The sequence below is a fragment of the Oryza sativa genome, chromosome 6 (genome assembly GCF_034140825.1).
Source record: "Oryza sativa Japonica Group chromosome 6, ASM3414082v1".
NCBI classification, from domain to species: Eukaryota; Viridiplantae; Streptophyta; class Magnoliopsida; order Poales; family Poaceae; genus Oryza; species Oryza sativa.
This window is the reverse complement of record NC_089040.1, coordinates 2,352,364-2,373,199: the sequence shown is the minus strand read 5'-3', so window position 1 is coordinate 2,373,199 and position 20,836 is coordinate 2,352,364. Positions and strand designations below refer to the sequence as shown.

Genomic DNA, 20,836 nt, shown 5'->3' with positions numbered 1-20,836 from the left:
TATTTTAGAATAGAGAGAGCACTAAGTAGGTGGTGTCTGAAACTGATGAAAATAAAGATTAAGTTAGAGTATGTGAAATAAGAAAGCTATTAGCATATGTATGATTAAATAAATTATAATTATTACAAACTTGACAAATGGATATATGTGATATTTTAAAGCAACTTTTATATAGAATGTTTTCGCACAGACGACGGAACGCACCGTTTATTAGTTTAAAAAACGTATTAACGGGAAAACGAGGTAAAATCTAGATATTTGTGACTGACTGGTCGAATTATTACCACGGATTATTTACACGCCTTGAATTGCAACCACGAGTTGGAGCTGAAGCTGAAGGCTCAAGTACGGCCGGCATCTTTGCCAGCCTGCCCGATAGCCGGCCGATTGTCGGAGTAGCTTCTATCGCTGTCTGTCTATCGGCCTTTGAACGGCTCAAGGAAATAGACATCTGACAGTAATAGCATGGGCCACACGTCTAACAGCGATCCCCGTTCTAGGCCCAACTGATATATGGGCTTCCATTAGGCCCGCAGTAAATTGGCCCAACAACGACGGCCCACGTTAAACCTCGGAATCTTTACGGCCCAACTTTGTTTGGGCCGTATGTTCACCACGATATACGGGAAGGAACACTGGCCGTAGTTTTGGCCCAACAAACCGTACTACAGTTTCTCCATCGTACAGTATTATCTGACTGTTCAGCAGTACGGCAGCTGACATGTGGGGCCCACGTGTCAGTCACAGATGGTCGGTTGGGTCGGCAAACCGCCAGTCTGCAACGGCCAAGCTGAAACCGCGGCGGATTTCCTTGTTTCGTGGGAGACGAGACGAGACGACGGCTGCCCCCAAAACCGAGGGCTGGAGGGCACGCTTCACAGTGCACACACATATGCTTCATCTTCTCCAGCTATCCATGCAGCTTCCGTCCATTGCAGTAGTAGACAATCTTATCCACTGCTCATTCATGCATTCGATTATATTCTCTTCTCGTACTCGTAAAGAAAGATGTTTTGGACAGCGAAACGGTCTCCAAAACACAACTTTGACTTATTGTTTCTATAAAAATATTTATTGAAAAGTGATATATGTATACTTTTATAAAAGTATTTTTAAAACAAATCTATTCATATAATTTTTATATTTTCAAACTCAACAAATTAAGAGTTATTCATGATTTATATTCCCAAGGGTTTGATCCTAAACGACTTCCTTTGCGAGTACGGATAGAGTACTATGGATTACTTAAAGTCATCAGAGCAAATTTAATAGCGTAAGCATATGCTAGTTCTAAAAATTAAAACATCGTCATATCATCCATAGCCAATTTACTAGCGTATAAAAAATATTTTTCATGTAAATATACACTACATCATTATATTTGGCCCATCATATCTTGGAGCACAGCTGGTAGAACAAGTTTATAACTCGTTTTTTCTCACTTCCGCGTATGCTTAATTGCTTATACTAATCAGATGTAAAAAAAAAAATTAGCCAGGCAGACTGACAAACCGGCCAGTACGTGTCACCTCCCACGTGTCGCCGTTCTGTTCTGGACGGTCAGATTCATCTCGCCTCTGAAAACTCAAAATTCTTTTTCGCAGTACCTTTTAACTCTGAAAATTGACTAGATGTACTGAAAAGAGTCGGGTACAACATGCTCCATCCGTTTCAAAATGTTTGACACCGTTGACTTTTTAGTACGTATTTGACTATTTATCTTATTCAACAAATTTAAGTAATTATTTATTATTTTCATATTATTTGATTCATTGTTAAATATACTTTCATATACACATATAGTTTTACATATTTCATAAATTTTTTTAATAAGACGAATGGTGTCAAACATTTTAAAACGAAGGGAGTATAATAAGCGCCACATGTCATTGATGGCAAATAGTTATTTCAAGTGGCAAACAGTTAAAAGCCCCCGGTTTCAGAGAGAGAACAGTTAAATGCCCCCGGTTTCAGAGAGAGCATAGTGCCACCGACCAATCCAGCATGCAACCGCCTCCCGATTCGTCCCTCCCACTCCCACTCGTGGTTTCACCTCAAAACCATGGTCTCCTTCATGCTTCCCGCCTTGCTGCCTTCGCATCCTCCTCCCTTGCATTGCGTTGCTTGCTGCTGCCTATAAATCCAGAGCTCCCCTTCAAGCACCATCTCAACTCACTCTCGATCAAACTAGTAGCCAGTACTCCTCGATCTCCTTGGGTTAATCACCTCCTTCGCTTCAGACTTTCTCTTCAGCTCCCATCCCATCATCGTCTTGATCGCGATGGCAACGGTGACCCGTGCTCACCTGGAGCAGAGGCTCGCCCTGGCCAAGCGCTGCTCGCGTGGTACGTATACGAAGTCATCAACTACTCCTACAATGTTCTTCGTCTTTGCGTTAATTGAATTCCATGGCACCTAACTGAATATAAACTGATGCATAATACCTGCAGAGGCGAACATTGCAGGGGTTAAGGCGGCTGCCGTTGCGACCATCGCCTCCGCCGTTCCAACCGTAAGTGTCTACTATCTCAGATCATGCTACGCTAGGATTAATTAGCCCTTTTTCTCGTGTCAGTTCTTCATTAGCAGAGTAGGAGTACTAACTTAGAGCACATTTTATGTGTTGTTTCATCGATCAGCTGGCGAGCGTGAGGATGCTGCCATGGGCGAAGGCGAACATCAACCCGACGGGGCAGGCGCTGATCATCTGCACGGCGGCCGGGATGGCATACTTCGTGGCCGCCGACAAGAAGATCCTCTCGCTGGCGAGGAGGCACTCCTTCGAGAACGCACCGGAGCACCTCAAGAACACCTCCTTCCAGGGCGCCGGCCGCCCTCACCCTGCCTTCTTCAGGCCATGAATTTCTCCTAATCAACTAGCTATAGAAAAAAAAAATGCTGCTTGCATTGCTAGGCTAGCTGCTGCTTCAGAAAGTGTTTGCTGTGTACTTGGATCGATGTAGTATACTGTATGTCTGTATCTCCAGTTTGTAGTACTAATAAACAAATCTTTTGAACTTGAGAACGAATTACATTGATGTGGTGGTTTTGTGGTTCATGTGCATTCTACAAGTTTCTTGCTCTTCCAACGACGCCAACAAATTAGAAACTGTCTGTCAGCCTGTGAACTACTCTCAAGTATAAGAAGTAACTGTGTAAAAAAAAAAGAACTACTACTAACTCTCATATGTATCTATACAAGAAAAATGATATGGAAGTTGCAGATACTTGTTACAGAGAGAATATCATAGGAATTAGCCCTACATGGGCATTTCAGAGTAATTAGCTAGCCAGCACATTTGAGCAAGTTAATTACAGACAATCTTCACCCATCTACCGAACAGAAAGCTATTAGATGAAGATGACTCTTGGTCGAAGCACAAACAGGTGATTAATATCAGCTGCGGAGAAATTTAGATTGCGGCGCACAACGCCATACTGCAATCATGCGACGTCGGCCCCATCAAGCAACGCAGAGAGCGAACAGCTTTTCTTATCCTGCTTTCGACTTTTGTGCGCTAAAAAAAGACACAGATAGATGCAGAGAGCCCCCACACAGATGGAGAGATTATCTTCAGACATGATACAAGAAGTGGACAGGACGGTAATGCTAGCTGCTGGTGTGATGGTGCCGATCGCCCACAAACCGGCGGCGCTCATGCCATCGACTGATCGATCTATCCTGTTTCAGAAAACACAAGGGCCAAGATGTTTAGTTGCCCTTCAGATTTAATTTACGGTTATCTTTTTGGGGGAGAAAAGTTAAGAAATTTTACAGTCAGTTTTGAGGCAAGGTGAGAGTATAACTGTAGTTTTCTCTACTGGCAATACGTGTACTAGAGCTACGTATAGTACTTGCACAATGTACGTATATACATACAGTGCCGGCCTGACAGGTGGGCCCACGGCAACCTGACAGCCTATAAAATATGCTGGTGGCCATACACGCAGCTCACAGAATCGACGTTGCTGCTGCTGCTGCTGCTGACTGAACCGGTTTCGCCCGAAAACTAGGAGCGTTTTCGCGGTCGCGTCGCGTTCGTCAGAGCGAAAACTGCCGGCAACCGAGCGGCACACATCCACGGATTCAGACCAAAACTGACGGCAAAATCACAACACAACGCGTCACGATGGTCGTCGCATTCGTGTGCATGAATCATGCATGGTTGTTCACGGGTGCCGTTCAAATGCTACTATACAAAATTCAGCTGTTTACTGTGGCTGGCTGGCTTCACCCTACCTTGTTCTTCTTCAGAGAACAAAAAGTGCCGGTTCAGTACGTACACATGACGGCCGGGTCTCCATATCTCCGAAAAATCTATGAATCGGATCAAGTAAAACATGAGTAAAAATTCGGCGGTGTCCAACTCGAACCCTAATGCATGCGTATGCGAGTGTTGAATCGATTTGACTAATTCCGTCACCAATTCCTATCACTAGCATATCAGCACAAACAGTCCAGCTTCTGCTAAAATCAAAAACTCCCTCATATATATAGTTAGCTTTTCATCCATATTCTCAAAAGCTGTAGTTAAAAAATTCAGAAAATAAACTAGAAATAGAAGCTGGGAAACCCAATTTCTGTAAATTCTCGAAAGCTGATTATCAAACCTTCCTACCATTTAGAAAACTTATTCTACAAATATACCCCTAAGAAAACTTATTTTAAAAATGGTTGTTTTTGTGGCGCCAATGTTATTGGCGCCGTGGTCCAACGTGAAGACGTTAATGACGTTGACGCTATCCCCATAGCCCCTCAGTGAAATCTAAATCACTAATGTGAAGGGAGATAGTGCCAATGTTGTTAGCGCCGTGACCACCGTCATGTTGGATCATGATGTCAATTATGTTAGCGCCACGAAAAGAATAATAATTTTTTTAGATATATTTATAGGATAGCTTTTTTTTTTAAGGAAAATGCAGCTCATCGATCGACCCAAAACCGAGGGCACGCTAGCATAGTGCACACGCATGCATCATCTTGAGGGGGTGTTTGAATACAAAGACTAAACTTTAGTCTCTATCACATCGGATGTTTAGACACTAATTTAAAGTATTAAATATAGACTAATTACACAGATAGAGGCTAATTTATGAGATAAATCTATTAATCCTAATTAATCTATAATTAACACATATTTAATTTAATATTTATTTTAGCACTGCATTGTCAAATAAGTTAGTTAGACATGGTTAACTTATTATACATATTAGCTCAAGTAGTATAAGCTAATAAATAATAAGTTAGCTATACCATTAAATTTGCTCTTAAAGATAATCAGGCAGGCTGACAAACCGGCCAATGTCACCTGCCACGTGCCGCTCAGATTCATTTCGACTCTGAAAAGTTTTTCTTTTGGCAGTAAAACCGATAATACTCTTTTCTTTTTAACTCTGAAAATGTTCAGGATCTACTGAAAAGAAGGCATGTACGGAGCACATACATACGTACGTGGAGTGGAGAAGTACGTCAGAGAAAACAGGGTGCGGGAAACTCTTTTAAATACTTGGGTGAACGTACATCCGTTTCTTGCATGTCATTTAAATAGTTATGAAAAATTTTAAAAAAAATTGACATGATAGGTTAATATATAATATATCACTTCACAAATATGTAAGTTCAAATTCGACTTCTAAAAATTATAACAAAAATAACAAGACTTCTAAAAATTATAACAAAAATAACAAATTTGACTGTGAATATACGTATACTAGTTAGAGTTTGATTTGTTATTTTTGTTACAACTTGTAGAAGTCGAATTTGAACTTGCATGTTTGTGAAGAGATATATTACATATTAACCTATCTTGTGAATTTTTTTAGAATTTTTTCATAATTATTTAGGTGACATGTAAGAAACGGGTGAACGTCCACCCGAGAGATTAGATTAGAATCCATCCTCAACAGGGGGCAGATCGAGCACAGTGCCACCGACCACTCCAGCATATGCAACCACTCGTGGTTTTCACCTCAAAACCATGGTCGTCTCCTCTCCTTGGTGCGTGCGTGCTCCCCCACCTTGCTGCCTTCGCATCATCCGATGATCGCATTCTCTCGCCTATAAATCCAGACCCCCTCCTCTTCAATCTCATCTCATCTCATCTCGCTCAGCACTACTGATCCAACCAGTAGGCGATTCTCTCCACCTCCCAGCTACTTCACTTCAGGACTAGTTTCTTCTCAGCTCCATCGATCTTGCTCGACAATGTCGACGACGGTGACCCGTGCTCACCTGGAGCAGAGGCTCGCCCTCGCCAAGCGCTGCTCCCGGGGTACGTACGCACGCACACTAAACCACCATGTTTAATCTCGCTTTGTCTTGCATTCCATGGCGCTAATAACTGAATATATACAAACTGATGTATGCTTCGTCGATCTGCAGAGGCGAACCTTGCAGGGGTTAAGGCGGCTGCTGTCGCGACCATCGCCTCTGCCGTTCCAACCGTGAGTGTGCTCAGATGCTACTAGCTTCTTCTAATTCCTCCTTGTGTTGATTCTTCAGCAGAGAGTAGGTGTACTAACTTATTAGCTGCATATGTGTGTTGTTTCATCGATCAGCTGGCGAGCGTGAGGATGCTGCCATGGGCGAAGGCCAACATCAACCCGACGGGGCAGGCGCTGATCATCTGCACGGCGGCCGGGATGGCATACTTCGTCGCCGCCGACAAGAAGATCCTCTCGCTGGCCAGGAGGCACTCCTTCGAGAACGCACCTGAACACCTCAAGAACACCTCCTTCCAGGGCACCGGCCGCCCTCACCCTGCCTTCTTCAGGCCATGATCAGCAAGCTAGTGCTGCTTGCAATCTGCTGCAGAAAGTAGCTAGTGTTGTGTACTTGGATGTAATATACTGTATGCTCCAGCTTGTATTAATAAACAATCTTAATTTGATGAACTCAAGAATGGATGCGGTGGTTCATGTGCACTGTAGTACATGTTTCTTGTTCCTTGAACTCGAACGAATTTGAACTGCCTATACATTTTGTAAACGTCCCCTAGAACACTCGTATATAAGACGTCTAAAAGTAAAAAGAACTCTCATTTGTATCTGCACAAGAAAGCGAAATGGAAGCTCCAGATCTTCAGAGAAAATGTCACACGAGTATCTAGACTGAAGAAAGACAAATCCACTGATCTGAATCTCCTTTCAGATATCTGCACTTGAGAGTAAATTAGCTAGCACATTCGAGCAAGTTACAGACAATTCTCACCCACCTGGAGTAGCTAGCAGCAGTAGCATTCAGTCCCAAAACGTACAGAAAGCTATCAGATGAAGATGACGACGCTTGGTCGATCGAAGCAGAAAAACAACCGATTAATATCAGCTGCGGATCAGAAAATCGAATTGCGGCGCACGACGGCGCCATACTGCAATCATGCGACGTCGGCCCCATCAGGCAACGCAAAAGAGCGAACAGCTTTTTCTTATCCTGCTTTAATTTTGTGTGCTATAGAAAACGACAGAGATGCAGAGAGAGCCCACACAGATGGAGATCATCTGCAGACATGGTAAGAAATGGACAGGAAGGGGTGCTGCTGGTGGGTGCCGATGGCGACGCCCACAAAACAGGAGCGGCCATCGATGACGTTCAGCCGACCGGCGGCCTACGGTTTTTCAGACCGGCCGGCGATCGATCTTGCTCTTTCAGAAAATGCAGAGGCCAAATCTCATGTTCGTTGTTTAGTGACTCCAGAATTACAGTAATTTTTTTCTGATCAAGCAGATTTAGTGCTAGTATCAATTTTCCGTCAGTTTTGAAGTCTACAGTGACTAACTGTAATTTTCACTAGTAGAGCTACATATAGGCTATATTCGGATGTCTTTGTTGGAAATTAATCCTTTGTGCGCATGTAAAACAGAACAATTCATTAGCACATAATTAATTAATTATTAGTTTTTTTAAGAAAATGAATTAAAATAAAACAATTTTCACATATAACTTTTTTTCTTAAAAATATCATTTAACGGTTCGAAAAACGTATACTACAGTGGATGGAGTATTCCTGCGTACGTACGGTGCCGGCCTGACAGGTGGGCCCAGAGCAAACCTGCAAAAAGTCTAGAAGTTCATTGGAAGCATTACCAAACAGCCTATGCACACACGCGTTTCAGCTCACAGAATTATGCCTTTGCAACTTTGAGAGAGAGAGACGTTGCTACTGCTGCTGACTGAGCCGGTTTCGCCCGAAAACTAGGAGCGTCATCCGTCAGAGCAAAAACTGCCGGCAACACATCCACGGATTCAGAGCAAAACTGATGGCAAAATCACAACACAACGCGTCACTCTGGTCGTCGCATTCGTATGCAAATCATGGTTGTTCACGGATGGGTTCAAATGCTAAAAATATTCAGCTGTTTACTGTGGCTGGCTGGCTTCACCTACCTTGTTCTTCTTCAGAGAACAAACGTGCCGGTTTCTCCAAATCTCCTTAGAATCTATGAACCAGATAGAGTAAACACAAGCAAAAAAATTCGTTTTGTCAAAAACTCCAAACCTAATGCATCCGTATTCGCGTGTTGAATCGATTCTCCCAATTCGGTCACCGTTTTGACTCCATCACTAGTATCTCAGCACAATCGAATAATTTTTTCAGCGCTTTGAATCCTGCAAATTGTGTTTCTTGCACTCCATTAGGCAAAGCTTGAGAACATTATAATTTCTCTCCAGAATATCATGCATCCATGCTAGCTACGTTCTACCTAGACTACTACAAGTAGGAGTAGCTAATTAACTAGAGTTATTCTTCTACCTAACCAGATCTCTCAGACCATATCATCCTGAAGAAAAATTCAAGATTTTGGGTAGAAAAGGAACCAAGCAACCAAAATATTTAGTTAAATCGAATCCCCAAACCCTGTGGGTGCACCACAGTTTCAGGCTCAAATCCGTTGGTCCCTGTAAAGCGTTGTACAAATGTACAGTGCTAGCTGCTGCTTTCTGAATGAGTGGAGTGCACTATGCAGTGTGCAGGTTGGCCACCAACTTCCAAACGAGTAAAACTCCGGAAGCAGAGGTCCATTGAACCTACCCGGCTCGTGGGTTTCTGCACAAAACCGTGGCCGCGCGCCACCAAGTTCATCCCATCCACTCCTCGATCTCCTCGTACGCCTATAAAATCATACGGCTTCTTGCTCTCTTGGCAATGCAAGCCAACTGAACGAACTCAAGAACAGATTCAAACAATTGTAGCTGATTCCTCTCTGCTTCTCGTTGTTCTTGGTTGGTTGTTGTTGTAGAAGAAGAAGAAGAAGAAGATGTCGACGGTGACTCGTGCCTACTTGGATCAGAAGCTCGCACTCGCCAAGCGCTGCTCCAGAGGTGAACATTTATGCTGCTTATAAGTGATTTACCTGACGGTCAGTCACTGTAGCTTGGTTCTTACATTGGTGGTTGAATTGTTGCAGAGGCGACGCTCGCCGGAGCCAAGGCTGCGGCGGTGGCGACGGTGGCATCCGCCGTCCCAACGGTGAGCTAAACTGACAACGAAACATTCAGATTTTCAGAGTTTTTTCCTTGTGTACTGATCTTGCGATGAAATCTGCTGCTGTAAAAAAATTCAGTTGGCGAGCGTGAGGATGCTGCCATGGGCGAAGGCCAACATCAACCCGACGGGTCAGGCGCTGATCATCTGCACGGCGGCTGGGATGGCATACTTCGTCGCCGCCGACAAGAAGATCCTCTCGCTGGCGAGGAAGCACTCGTTCGAGGGCGCACCGGAGCACCTCAAGAACACCTCCTTCCAGGGCACCGGCCGCCCTCACCCAGCCTTCTTCAGGCCATGAGGAACACTGAACTTTCACAGTGACTGATGGAAGCCTGGATAAACTGCTACTGCTGCTGAGTTCATGCGTAATGGTTCTATAAGTTGTGATGTAATTAGTTTTGTTGTTGTTGATGATGAAAATGAAATCAATGAGAACTAGTACTTTGTTTTTTTACCCTGTTCTGAACTTCATCTGAAAACTCGTTGATGTCTTCACCTTCTTCAAAACAGTTGATGAACACTTATCCCCTAGCTAGTTAGTTGGTGTGAAATTTGAAGCCAAAAGCTATAATTAAAAAGATTTTCAGATAGCACATACTCTCCGATAGTCAAAAAAAAAAGAGACAACTTTCATACATGAATCTTTTCTTTTTCACAAGGGAGTACTTTTATACTAGTATTGAATAATGTAGTGGATATTGGATAAGCAGTGTCAAGTTTTTCAGAGTGCACTAATGCAAAGCAAAGGTGATGTGAACCTTCAGAAAATGTAGTACTGCTAGTATATACAGTAACAGAGCAACGGTACAGTGATCTGGTAGACTGGTACGGATACATGACGACGCCACGTCACCTCGCCGGTATAGCATATCGCCAGCTCAATATATGGCCAAAGTAACCAAGATTGATGTACGAACGAAGTTCTGTTTTCCCAAATCAACCAGCTAAACTGCTGCTGGTTTTATAGAGAATGAATTCTTTTATAGCTTAACTTCGAAAAAAAAGAGATTTGTAGAAAGAAATGTTTCTCCAGATGCTTTTCTTAAAAAAATTGTTTAGGAATTGAAAATAGTATCTTAGAGTTGAAATTAAATTGGCATATCCCTTACAATTAACGCTACCAAGTGCATTTCCTAAAAGTTAGGCTGTGTTTGTGTTTAGTTCCATTCAAACTTTTAAAAATTTCGTCACATAAAATATTTGGACATATTGTCAACGTTTGATGTCGCGATTCCGGTATTTGCATAGTATGGGGATCGTTGGTACTAGGATATATGCGAGACTTAGGTAAAAGAGACGGAGAGGAGGATTTTTATACAGTTTCGGGCCCCTGAATTATCAGATAATAACCCTACTCCTGTTGGCTGAAGCCGGTCGTTGCTCTTATTCACTATGATCACACCAGTACAATATTTGGGGTAACTTATCTAACTGTTGTCGACATAGTGGATTGAAGTATCGACAACAGGGTAGTTTTTCTCCTCGAATCCGTGCTCGGCGAGATCAGAGGCATCGCTAGATCTCTACAACCGGCCTCTGTAGGTACCGGATAGGGTCAGTCCAGGCATATCTCTGATGTCGATATCCGGCGGCACGTCTTGGCGTATATTGGCTTGTATGTTGATATGTATCTTGATCTGTTGTTCCCTCTCCCCTCTCCTCCTAAGGTGTCTTGTATTTATATCCATAGGTGTTCCATTTTTCATGTAGAACTAGGGAAACCAATATGGATACAATTCGAGTAGTTTTTGTCGTTTCCATATAAAACTCTATTCTTCCTTCCTTACGCGGAACTCCTCTTATATCTGAAGGATATTTCCATATAAGACATAGTATGTGGTGGGTCCTGCCGAGATTTAGTCAACTACTATTAAATATGTGGTATCTATAACCCTGACACATATGCATGGAGCATTAAATGTGGACGAAAAAAATCAATTACACAGTTTGCATGTAAATTGCGAGACGGATCTCTTGAGCCTAATTACGCCTTGATATGATAATGTGGAGCTACAGTAAACATTTGCTAATGATGGATTAATTAGACTTAATAAATTCGTCTTACGATTTACAGGCGGAATCTGTAATTTGTTTTGTTATTAATCTATGTTTAATATTTTAAATATGCGTCTGTATACATAAAATTTTTTTGGAAGAACTAAAGACGGCCTTAGTCCCCTTTCATTTTGCCGTCTATAAATATATGCAGAGAGAGAGAGAGAGAGGAGAGAGTAAATGCATATCAACTGTTCAAGTTTAACGGCAGCGACCGTTCGAAAAAGTTTAACGGCAGCGGCCACGGATACAGTGAAAAACATGGAGGAGGATGGTGATCTGATCTATACCGTGGGCAGTGATTGATTGATCTAATCAACCAGTTGCCTGCTGATGATCACCACAAACCCAACTGGATGGACAACTAACGCACAGTACCGAACCCTTCATACTACTCACTTTCCGTTAAAAAAAACCAAATTAAATTAAATGACACATTCTAATATAACGATTCTAAACATTTAATTAAAGTTGTAGGTTTCTGTGCTCAAAATTTGATTGTCCATCTTATTTAAATGTTTTATGATTAGTATTTTTATTGTTATTACATAAAAAATAAATAGTACTTTATGCGATTATTTTTTATATTTTTTAAAAATAAGATAAACGGTAAAACATTAGACACAAACAACCACAACTGCGTTATAACAATTGCACTTATAAATAGAGCGGATGGAGTATTTTTCAGTAGAATAGCAGTAAAGCAAAGTTGGTTGGATCTAGCAGGAGATGATAAGGTGAGATGGGAGAGACTGAAATGGAGCAGATCGCATCAGAAATGGATAAGCGATCCGTACTTTGAGTGGGGCAGCAATGCATTGCTAGTGAGCAGACAAGGCCGGGTGGTAGCCCACAGAGTGAGAGTGCAAGACAGGCATGAGCATGAGTGACGTCGGCGAGGCTAAAAACCAGCCGAAAACTGGGAGCGCCACACAGTTTTCCGCCGCCCCACAAAAAATGCCCAAAACTGACGGCAGATTCGCCATGGCCGGCCACCAACCATGGATCGATCATCACAGATCACGGTGCATTTCAGTTTCATCAGAGGAAAAAAGTAAAAAAAAAAGGCTAGTTGCTAATTGCCCTCGATCTCCACATGGGTTAACTGCTAAATTATTAATTGATGCTAGTCATTAACAGCACTAGTATTTACAGTACTTACTATATGTCATTTGCAAGTGTTTAAGAGTTGAAGAAGATGACTTGTGTGTCCGTTGCACATGCATTCTGGAAGAAGCGGCAACAGAGTGAGGCTTGACTTGTTGACATGCGTCTCTGTGGCCATTTGGTAGCAGCATCTACCACAGGAACGTTGAACCTGACCGCCCACATGATTAGGTTCAGCCAGTTTGACTAACCAGTAAACAGGGCAGTTCGTAGATAGGAGAGGTAGTATTAACAAAATGCTCACTCCTAATTAATTAACTGCTCACCACACGCCCCCACTAACTGCATTAGTCGGGAATCTATGTGCACGCAGTAGTTATAGGATTAATTAGTCCCCAAAGAGAGCTCAAAATTACATCGATCTTGGTTCATGTCTACATCTAGTGAGATGTTATGGATTCCATGAATCAATAGTGAATATTAGTAGCAGTGGATTAAAATAAGGCCATCCCCAACCCTCCATCACTCCATGTATCTAGTGTACATAGCATTAAATATATTGTCACATAAACAAAAATATAATGTGGCAAATATGATGTGGCAAGAGAGTTAATGAGGAGATGGATAAAAAGATGAAGAAGCTATTTCTCATGCAAGAAACCATATCTACACAAGTACCATGAATAAAAACAATGGGATAGATAGATAAAAGGAGAGAGAGAAGAGATTATTGCATGAGAATTTAATTTAAAGACACCAACCATATTGGATATATGGTTTTTACACATGATGTCTATATGACATGGTAAGTATGGAAACTACTGCATAGTTTCTGGGTTGGGGATGGCCCAAGAGCAATTGCAATAATAGACTATAAACCAACTATAAAGTAAAAAAAGTGAAGTGCAGATTTTTCAAGTAGCTCTAGCACGAACTTTTAGACGCTATGTATGAGAGGTGAGACCAGATATTAATGGTGTGATATATATATATATATCACAAACTTTACTAACTAGTTTAAAGCAAGTTTGAACTGAATTTGAACTTATTTTTGTTAGATTTTGATTCTAGGTATATAGCATCCATACATATAATTAGTTAGGTATGTAATCATGGATTGTGAAATAAAGTTAAATTTGAGTTGTTTTGTTGATAAGTATAGGTATGAATCAAATTATTATAACTAGGTATATACTCACAATTTGAAAATTTTGAAAAATTTGAGTAATTTTGTGCATTAGATACCATGGTGCCCGGGCACCATGGTGCCCCATATGAGTGTCATATATATATATATATATATATATATATATATATATATATATATATATATATATATATATATATATATATATATATATATATATATATATATATATATATATATATATATATATATATATATATATATATATATATATATATATATATATATATATATATATATATATATATATATATATATATATATATATATATATATATATATATATATATATTTACATGTAACTATTTTATGAATATAATGTTAGATTAGCTTTATAAATTGGCTATACTATTAACTTAAGAACCCTTTGAATCAAATGATTCATTTATGAATTTTAGGACCGCTTTGAATAGCATGAATGGAAAAACGGAGAAAAATGAAAAAAAAAACATGTAGAATTTTGATAAGAATATAAGTGCAAAACAGAGAACTATAAAACGTAAAAAAAACACAGGAATGATCGTTTGATTGGATCGTAGGAAAAACGTAGGAATTAAATAAGAAAGATAAACTCAAAGGAAAATTTTCCAAGAGGCGGTTAGAGCTCTTGCTAAATTATCTTCAAAATCTCTACTGGATTTATCATTCCATAGGAATTTTAAAAGATAGGATATTATTCAATATTTTATTTTAAAAATCTTTAGAAAATATTTTCTCATAGAACTGAAATCCTTCAAAATTTAATTATTTTCCTACAAGTCGAAGGAGCTCGTATAGGATTCAAATCCTATAGGAATTTTTTCTATGATCATTTGATTCAAAGGGATGAAGTTTCCGAATCCTATGAAATTTCTATATAATGACTCATTGCATGTAGATTTTGGAATGAACTTAGTAAGAGCTCCAACCTATCGAAAAATTTTCTTTAAAGCCTATCTCTAATTTCTGCTTTTTTCATGCAGTATAATCAATCAGCCATTCATGTGTTTTGCAATCATTATTTTACGCTCGTATTCATGTCAGAAACATGTTTTTCTCGTATTTATCTTCTTTTTTTTTTTGCAAACCTACAATTCAGAGGGTCCATACTCTTAAGTAATCCAGCTTTGGGGGCTTCAAAAAAGAAAAAGAAAAAACTAATCCAGCTTTGGCAGAGCCCCAGGCACCGACCTGTAGTTGCATCAGCAAACCATGGCTGGACGCGTGGACGGATAGGAACAGATCGAGCGAGGCGAGGCGAGGTAGTGTACGTGCGTGGCGGAATATATGGTATCATCGTGAAGCAGATCGAGGCCGGAGGCGGTTGCCGGCAACGGCCACACGCGCACACATGGTTTCGCCCCAAAACCACGTCCCCCGCCCGCCGCTATCTGCCTCCATCGTCCACTGATTCCTTCTTCATTCCGCTACATCGATCTCTTGGGTCTTGGCTTGCCTGCCTATAAATTCGCAGGCCCCCATGCCTCTCCCCAATCCAATCCATCCATCTCCCTTGCTTGCCGCTACACTCGATCTACTCTCTCACACACTCCTCTGATCTCTCTCTCTCTCTCTCGCTAGTCGATTGGCTTGCCTAGCTCTCTCAAACTGCTCTAGTGCAGTTCAGCAAAAACTAAGTGACTGAAACTAATTTACATGGCAACGGTGACCCGTGCACACCTGGAGCAGAGGCTCGCCCTCGCCAAGCGCTGCTCGCGTGGTACGTGTAGTAGTCATGAACTACAATGTTCTTCGTCTTTGCGTTAATTGAATTCCATGGCACTTATTAACTGAATATATATCGACTGATGCATATATACGTGCGTGCTTTGTGAATCTGCAGAGGCAAACATTGCAGGGGTTAAGGCGGCTGCCGTTGCGACCATCGCTTCTGCAGTTCCCACCGTGAGTAAACTCTCTTTATATATATATATCTCTCTCTCACACACACACACAAATGCGTCTTCTTCAGTTCTTGCTGCTAGCTTTTGTGTGATTTCTTCAGTCTTCATTCATCAGCAGAGCTCATCAGGTACATGTACTAACTTATTATCTGCATATGTGTGTGGTTTATTTCAGCTGGCGAGCGTGAGGATGCTGCCATGGGCGAAGGCCAACATCAACCCGACGGGGCAGGCGCTGATCATCTGCACGGCGGCCGGGATGGCATACTTCGTCGCCGCCGACAAGAAGATCCTCTCGCTGGCGAGGAGGCACTCCTTCGAGAACGCACCTGAACACCTCAAGAACACCTCCTTCCAGGGCACCGGCCGCCCTCACCCTGCCTTCTTCAGGCCCTGAACAATTAGAACAGCATATGCATGCATGAATCTGAAACTTGATCACAGTATCTAGCTCTCGATCGATCCCTGTGTCATATAATAATCGATGTACGCCCCTGCAGAACCATTTAGAGCTGCTTCTGTAGAGCAGTGGTGTTAGTACTCATCTCTGTCGTATCTGCCATTAGCCACCTAATTAAATACATGTACTGCTATCTTGCACTGGGGCTCACTGCATGTAACACTACTGCAGAGTGCATGCACTCCTCATAATGTTCAGAAATCACAAGTGGTACTACTATATATTCCGACCACTATGTATTGATTGTCGGTAAACAGAGAGGTTTGTGCGAAATACTAATCAAGTTGATTACTGCAGTGGTTAAATAACTGGAGATAAAATGGGTTTATATATATGAGGCTTGTAGCTTCAGCAACATGAGCACTGTGTTCTGTGTACCACCTTTCTGCAGATGATGGGTCATTTTTTTTTAACTTGGTTCAAATATATCGATCCTCCTATATGGACAGGTCTCTAAAAAAGTCTCAAACTGAACAATCAAGATTAAAAAAAAGGTGGCGGTTTAGTCTGCACTTGCTGACGGTTTTGACAGGCTATAGTTTTATATGTATATTGTCTGTTGCTTTTTCTTCAACAGATGAACAATTGAATACTGTATGTTTTTGTTTGATTCTTATTCCATCAATCATGCATGAAAACGATTACGGGCATTCTTAATTCCAACTGTGGCATTCATGCATGCAAAAAGTTGCCCTACCATTCGCGTACGTATGTTATGCAGGGTTGGAAATTCCGGAACGAAATTTCGGTTATTTCGGACCCCCTCCGATACGATATTATTTCGGCCAAAAATTTTAAACTTTTTCGTAAATTTTGGTAGCTAAACCGAAAGGTTTAGCCCTGATGTTATGTATACGTACATAGATGAATTAAAAGATTAAGAAAACCATGCATATATAGGTGAAATTTTCAAATTAAAGTCTACACACTAAAATTTGTTACAAACTCTAGTTGTTTAGCTTTTTATAACCACCCTGAACTAGGTAAATCAGACGTTCGAGAACATTTGCTAGTAAGAACTTTTTAATGTGCATACACCACTGCTGCTAGGTGGAAACTGGAGTTACTGGTGGATATCGTGTGCATTTGGTGATGATATCAATTACTCATTAATAGCAAACTATAGAAACCATGACCCATCTAAACATTCAGCTGAATCATCATCAACAGCAGCACGATTAAACATCGAATAATTAAGATAAGGGTAATTTTACATGACATCTAAAGTTCAGTACAATGGCAGCTGCAGGGCTCCAAAACATTCAGCTTCACTGTGGAAGGTACCCTAGGCTGGATGTATCTTCTGATAGCCAAGACCCCTCTGTGACCTTCCATGATAATGTCCCTATCTAGTGGGGGGCATTTGCCAATTTTGCTGCCAGGAGTATCACACCTAAAACCAGTCTGAGAAGCATCCAATGTCAAGCACTCAAGGGAAGTTGTACTCTCAAGGATATGGCATGTCAGCTCAACCAAGCTCTTTACAGAGATGAATGATGTGACCCTCACACTCTTAAGGCTGTGATGCTGCTCTTCTCGTATTGATCTCAGATCTGCAGGATGTGCAAAAATTGAAACATTCTGCACGTACCGCTGCATTACCTAGGATGTGAAAGGGAGAAATTTTAAGTGACATTTCCACCACACAACTACTAATTTTCATTCATAGCAGTAATAATATATGAATGGCAACTCACAGTCAGGTAGAAAGTCTCCAGAGAAGGTGCAGCATGAATATAAGAAGCCAGGGACAAATAGTCATAGGCTGGGAAATATCCAATAAGGGCAATGCTCAAGTGCCTGAGGCAGAGGAATTTGCTACACAGCTTCGGTGCAAAGGCCGTCTGCATAAAGAGGTCAAATTAATTATGCTACAACCCATAAGACAGAATCTAGTCTCATTCATGTGTCAGGCAAAATTTCTCATACCTCTTTGAATGACTTCATGGCAAGAGATTCAAGATTTGGCATGATGGATGGAAGTTCAGCACGAGCATGATAAACATAACCAGAGCGAACCATGCATAGGCTCTTCATTTGCAAAGTTTCTCCAAGTTTCAGTTGCGTTTTGTCCCCTTGAAATGCAAAAATGGAGACATTAGGAGCTTCATTTTCTATCAGTTTCAGATTGTCGCACCCAAACACCTTCAGGGAGATGAGCCGCTGCAGTAGGCAAGGTACCTTCAGGCAAACAATCCTATCGCAGTACCTGATTTCCAACTGCTCCAATGCAAGAGAATGGGAAAGAAAGCAGCTTAACTCGTTCTCCGTAATACGCACACAACAGAGATACAATCTCGTCAGACTTCTTAAGCCACCAAGTGTGACTGTTGGGTGGAAGGAACAGTTAGAAAGGTGAAGATATTGGATTGAGTCTCCACTCCCATTCGACAGAAGAGAGCATGGGAAATTGTACTTTGCCTGGAACTGGGTCAGTGAAATTATGAGTTCTTCAATCCCTGGTTTAACACCAATCTGAAGCCAATTGTTGAGATATGAAGAGCCCTTCCCACTATAATCTGAATATACCTTAATCGTAAGTTTTTTCACGCCGATGCCTGAGTGCCTTTTGAGAATGTGGTCGACTTTGCTGTAGAAAAGTCCAGCCAATTCTTCCTTTCCACATGCATTTCTATTCAACCCAAATGCTTCACTACTGAAATTGAGGTTGGGATGGCATCTCCAGGAACTTAGAAAGGAACGAGACACACAGGCAGCTCGGGCAGCAGCTCGCATTGGCATCAAGGAATGTATAAGACGCCAGATGTCCTGCTTGCACAAGCATATGGGAGAGAAGTTAAACATTGTACTAATTGTGAAGACAAATGGTTGAATTAGATGGAAGAAAGAAAGGATAACTTATGGAGTAACACCTTAACCGGTCCAATGCTACCTGCCTGATTATGTACTATTGTACTATGAATTGTATAGTTGAATTCTTCTAGGCAAATATGGTCTTTACCCAAATGAGGTGTTAAGTGCTCAGCACATATTTGTTTCTTTGCATTTGTGCCAGAAAGAATGGATGGAATGATGTTTAATTGTCTAATAGCATGTTGCTATTCAATGGCAGCAAAACAAAGAAGATTCCAATGCAGCAGGGCTGTAGGAGGTTACAGCATCAAAGTGCTCCGTTCATAAACTTTAATAGCGTTGGTGGACCAATTTGTGCAATTGAAGCAGTAATCGTCATAATTTACTTGCACTACACTACTACTAGTAAGATGTTTCATCATCAACATTTTATTTATGGTGTACCTCTGGAAGGTCTGGTATCTCTATGTCAGCAGCGCCCTGAGAATCGCCATCTTGTTGGCAGGGTGAACACTTTCTTTTAGCCCGTAAGGCAATCAATCCATCTGCAGCACAAGATGCATGGTTTACATCAGTGTTTTAAAAAAGCTTTACAAGGCCGTGTACAAGGAACGGATGCGCCAACCTTATACTACTCAAGTCATATAAGTGGCCGATTATACCATATAAGCATCTGATTATGCCACATTAGCGATTTTGAAAACATTGGTTTACATACATTTGAGTAATAAAACAGAAAACTCAAGCAAGCACACCATCGCACACATGGCAATCCGTTATCTTTGTTTTCTTCTGTTGTCCCCTTTTGTGCAACAATACTAACAGTTTTGTAAAAGAAACCAACTTGTTATCAACTTAAGGGGAAAACCTGAAGTTCAGCATGTATATAGTTTTTTTTTTCATATTTTACATAGCATAATAAATAGTATGGTCTCTACCCATGTACGTCGGGTCAATCTAGTTAAATAGCAAAAGGAACAAGAAGGTGGAGGCCACCAGCCATTGTGATCATAGATAAACCACCTCTTTTGATCTCCTACCTTGCACTCAATAAAAACATGTCTTTTTATGATGCTCAAGTTTTTAATAAGATGGTATATCTGATACTCTGAGGTATGAAAATTTGTACTATTCTATCTGTCCCAAAATATAAAAACGTATTAATCTGGAAAAAAAAATGTGTCTCATCCATTACTAATTTTTTATATTTTTGGGATGAAGGTAGTTAAAAAAAAATTGGTACCACTTAACAACAGTAAAATCTTTTGTTTTTTGGTTCTGTTTGTTTGTGTACATACTATAGATATATACAGATTCAAATAATCGAAAAAATAAGGAAGGAGATGGTGTTCTTTTACCATGGGGAACTTGGACTTGGCGGCGGCGGCGCTTGACGGACATGAGGCGCATCAGATTCAGCATCCCCATGGAGATGGTGGTGGATGACTCCTATCTGTCTCAGGGGATCTCTCTCCGGCGATGGCCACTGTGGTGAGAGAATCGCACTGAAATTAGGGGGATTGGAGAGGCAAATTAAACGAGAGATTTTCCTTTTAGGAAGGAAAGAGAAGACATTGCAAGCGACGCGTCCGAGGCATCCACATCTACACCGGCAGTGGTCGTCGACGGCATGCGGTTTTCTGGACCGCCGGCGACCAAAGAGATCACACACAAAGAGCGCACCGGAGCAATGACAACATCATCACACCATATAAGCTAAGATTGGCCTAGCCTGGTCGGTTAGATCCAAGCCAGGCTACCAAAATTAGAGATCATAGATTGATCCACTTCAGACAGTTCACGTAGAGGCTGATATATATGGTTG

At 41.2% G+C, this 20,836-nt stretch overlaps 5 protein-coding genes across 6 annotated transcripts; 4 read left to right on the top strand and 1 right to left on the bottom strand.

Moving 5' to 3' along the window:
* The first annotated feature begins 2,169 nt into the window (after window positions 1-2,169).
* On the top strand, window positions 2,170-3,019 carry LOC4340085 (early nodulin-93). Its single transcript, XM_015787720.2, has 3 exons — window positions 2,170-2,345; window positions 2,451-2,512; window positions 2,640-3,019. The coding sequence occupies exons 1-3, from the start codon at window positions 2,282-2,284 to the stop codon at window positions 2,859-2,861; spliced, it is 348 nt and encodes a 115-aa protein (XP_015643206.1). The 5' UTR covers window positions 2,170-2,281; the 3' UTR covers window positions 2,862-3,019.
* Window positions 3,020-6,090: 3,071 nt separating this feature from the next.
* On the top strand, window positions 6,091-6,924 carry LOC9271477 (early nodulin-93). Its single transcript, XM_015787716.3, has 3 exons — window positions 6,091-6,272; window positions 6,383-6,444; window positions 6,559-6,924. The coding sequence occupies exons 1-3, from the start codon at window positions 6,206-6,208 to the stop codon at window positions 6,778-6,780; spliced, it is 351 nt and encodes a 116-aa protein (XP_015643202.1). The 5' UTR covers window positions 6,091-6,205; the 3' UTR covers window positions 6,781-6,924.
* Window positions 6,925-9,142: 2,218 nt separating this feature from the next.
* LOC4340084 (early nodulin-93) lies at window positions 9,143-9,939 on the top strand. Its single transcript, XM_015787718.3, has 3 exons — window positions 9,143-9,319; window positions 9,406-9,467; window positions 9,562-9,939. The coding sequence occupies exons 1-3, from the start codon at window positions 9,256-9,258 to the stop codon at window positions 9,781-9,783; spliced, it is 348 nt and encodes a 115-aa protein (XP_015643204.1). The 5' UTR covers window positions 9,143-9,255; the 3' UTR covers window positions 9,784-9,939.
* A 5,386-nt stretch (window positions 9,940-15,325) lies between these two features.
* On the top strand, window positions 15,326-16,432 carry LOC4340083 (early nodulin-93). The gene is made up of 3 exons (XM_015787717.3): window positions 15,326-15,553; window positions 15,677-15,738; window positions 15,913-16,432. Exons 1-3 carry the CDS (start codon window positions 15,490-15,492, stop codon window positions 16,132-16,134), a joined length of 348 nt encoding a protein of 115 aa, XP_015643203.1. The 5' UTR covers window positions 15,326-15,489; the 3' UTR covers window positions 16,135-16,432.
* Window positions 16,433-17,354: 922 nt separating this feature from the next.
* LOC4340082 (uncharacterized) lies at window positions 17,355-20,671 on the bottom strand. 2 transcript variants are annotated; one of them, XM_066311648.1, is made up of 6 exons: window positions 20,585-20,671; window positions 20,370-20,497; window positions 19,456-19,556; window positions 18,127-18,966; window positions 17,895-18,041; window positions 17,355-17,799 (listed from the first exon to the last, which is right to left on the bottom strand). In XM_066311648.1, the coding sequence occupies exons 2-6, from the start codon at window positions 20,437-20,439 to the stop codon at window positions 17,419-17,421; spliced, it is 1,539 nt and encodes a 512-aa protein (XP_066167745.1). In that variant the 5' UTR covers window positions 20,440-20,497; window positions 20,585-20,671; the 3' UTR covers window positions 17,355-17,418. The 2 variants fall into 2 exon arrangements, with proteins under 2 accessions (XP_066167745.1, XP_015643201.1); XM_015787715.3 differs by having other exon boundaries at window positions 20,370-20,619.
* Window positions 20,672-20,836: the final 165 nt, after the last annotated feature.

What these genes read in the sequence shown, in the direction of transcription:
- LOC4340085 (XM_015787720.2), top strand. Translation starts at nt 2,282, where the DNA reads ATGGCAACGGTGACCCGTGCTCACCTGGAGCAGAGGCTCGCCCTGGCC. An exon ending in GGCCAAGCGCTGCTCGCGTG is followed by an intron (nt 2,346 to 2,450) that starts GTACGTATACGA and finishes TAATACCTGCAG; the next exon opens with AGGCGAACATTGCAGGGGTT. An exon ending in TCGCCTCCGCCGTTCCAACC is followed by an intron (nt 2,513 to 2,639) that starts GTAAGTGTCTAC and finishes TTCATCGATCAG; the next exon opens with CTGGCGAGCGTGAGGATGCT.
- LOC9271477 (XM_015787716.3), top strand. Translation starts at nt 6,206, where the DNA reads ATGTCGACGACGGTGACCCGTGCTCACCTGGAGCAGAGGCTCGCCCTC. An exon ending in CGCCAAGCGCTGCTCCCGGG is followed by an intron (nt 6,273 to 6,382) that starts GTACGTACGCAC and finishes GTCGATCTGCAG; the next exon opens with AGGCGAACCTTGCAGGGGTT. An exon ending in TCGCCTCTGCCGTTCCAACC is followed by an intron (nt 6,445 to 6,558) that starts GTGAGTGTGCTC and finishes TTCATCGATCAG; the next exon opens with CTGGCGAGCGTGAGGATGCT.
- LOC4340084 (XM_015787718.3), top strand. Translation starts at nt 9,256, where the DNA reads ATGTCGACGGTGACTCGTGCCTACTTGGATCAGAAGCTCGCACTCGCC. An exon ending in CGCCAAGCGCTGCTCCAGAG is followed by an intron (nt 9,320 to 9,405) that starts GTGAACATTTAT and finishes GAATTGTTGCAG; the next exon opens with AGGCGACGCTCGCCGGAGCC. An exon ending in TGGCATCCGCCGTCCCAACG is followed by an intron (nt 9,468 to 9,561) that starts GTGAGCTAAACT and finishes AAAAAAATTCAG; the next exon opens with TTGGCGAGCGTGAGGATGCT.
- LOC4340083 (XM_015787717.3), top strand. Translation starts at nt 15,490, where the DNA reads ATGGCAACGGTGACCCGTGCACACCTGGAGCAGAGGCTCGCCCTCGCC. An exon ending in CGCCAAGCGCTGCTCGCGTG is followed by an intron (nt 15,554 to 15,676) that starts GTACGTGTAGTA and finishes GTGAATCTGCAG; the next exon opens with AGGCAAACATTGCAGGGGTT. An exon ending in TCGCTTCTGCAGTTCCCACC is followed by an intron (nt 15,739 to 15,912) that starts GTGAGTAAACTC and finishes GGTTTATTTCAG; the next exon opens with CTGGCGAGCGTGAGGATGCT.
- LOC4340082 (XM_066311648.1), bottom strand. Translation starts at nt 20,439, where the DNA reads ATGGGGATGCTGAATCTGATGCGCCTCATGTCCGTCAAGCGCCGCCGC. An exon ending in CCATGAAGTCATTCAAAGAG is followed by an intron (nt 18,042 to 18,126) that starts GTATGAGAAATT and finishes CTCTTTATGCAG; the next exon opens with ACGGCCTTTGCACCGAAGCT. An exon ending in TGGAGACTTTCTACCTGACT is followed by an intron (nt 17,800 to 17,894) that starts GTGAGTTGCCAT and finishes TTCACATCCTAG; the next exon opens with GTAATGCAGCGGTACGTGCA.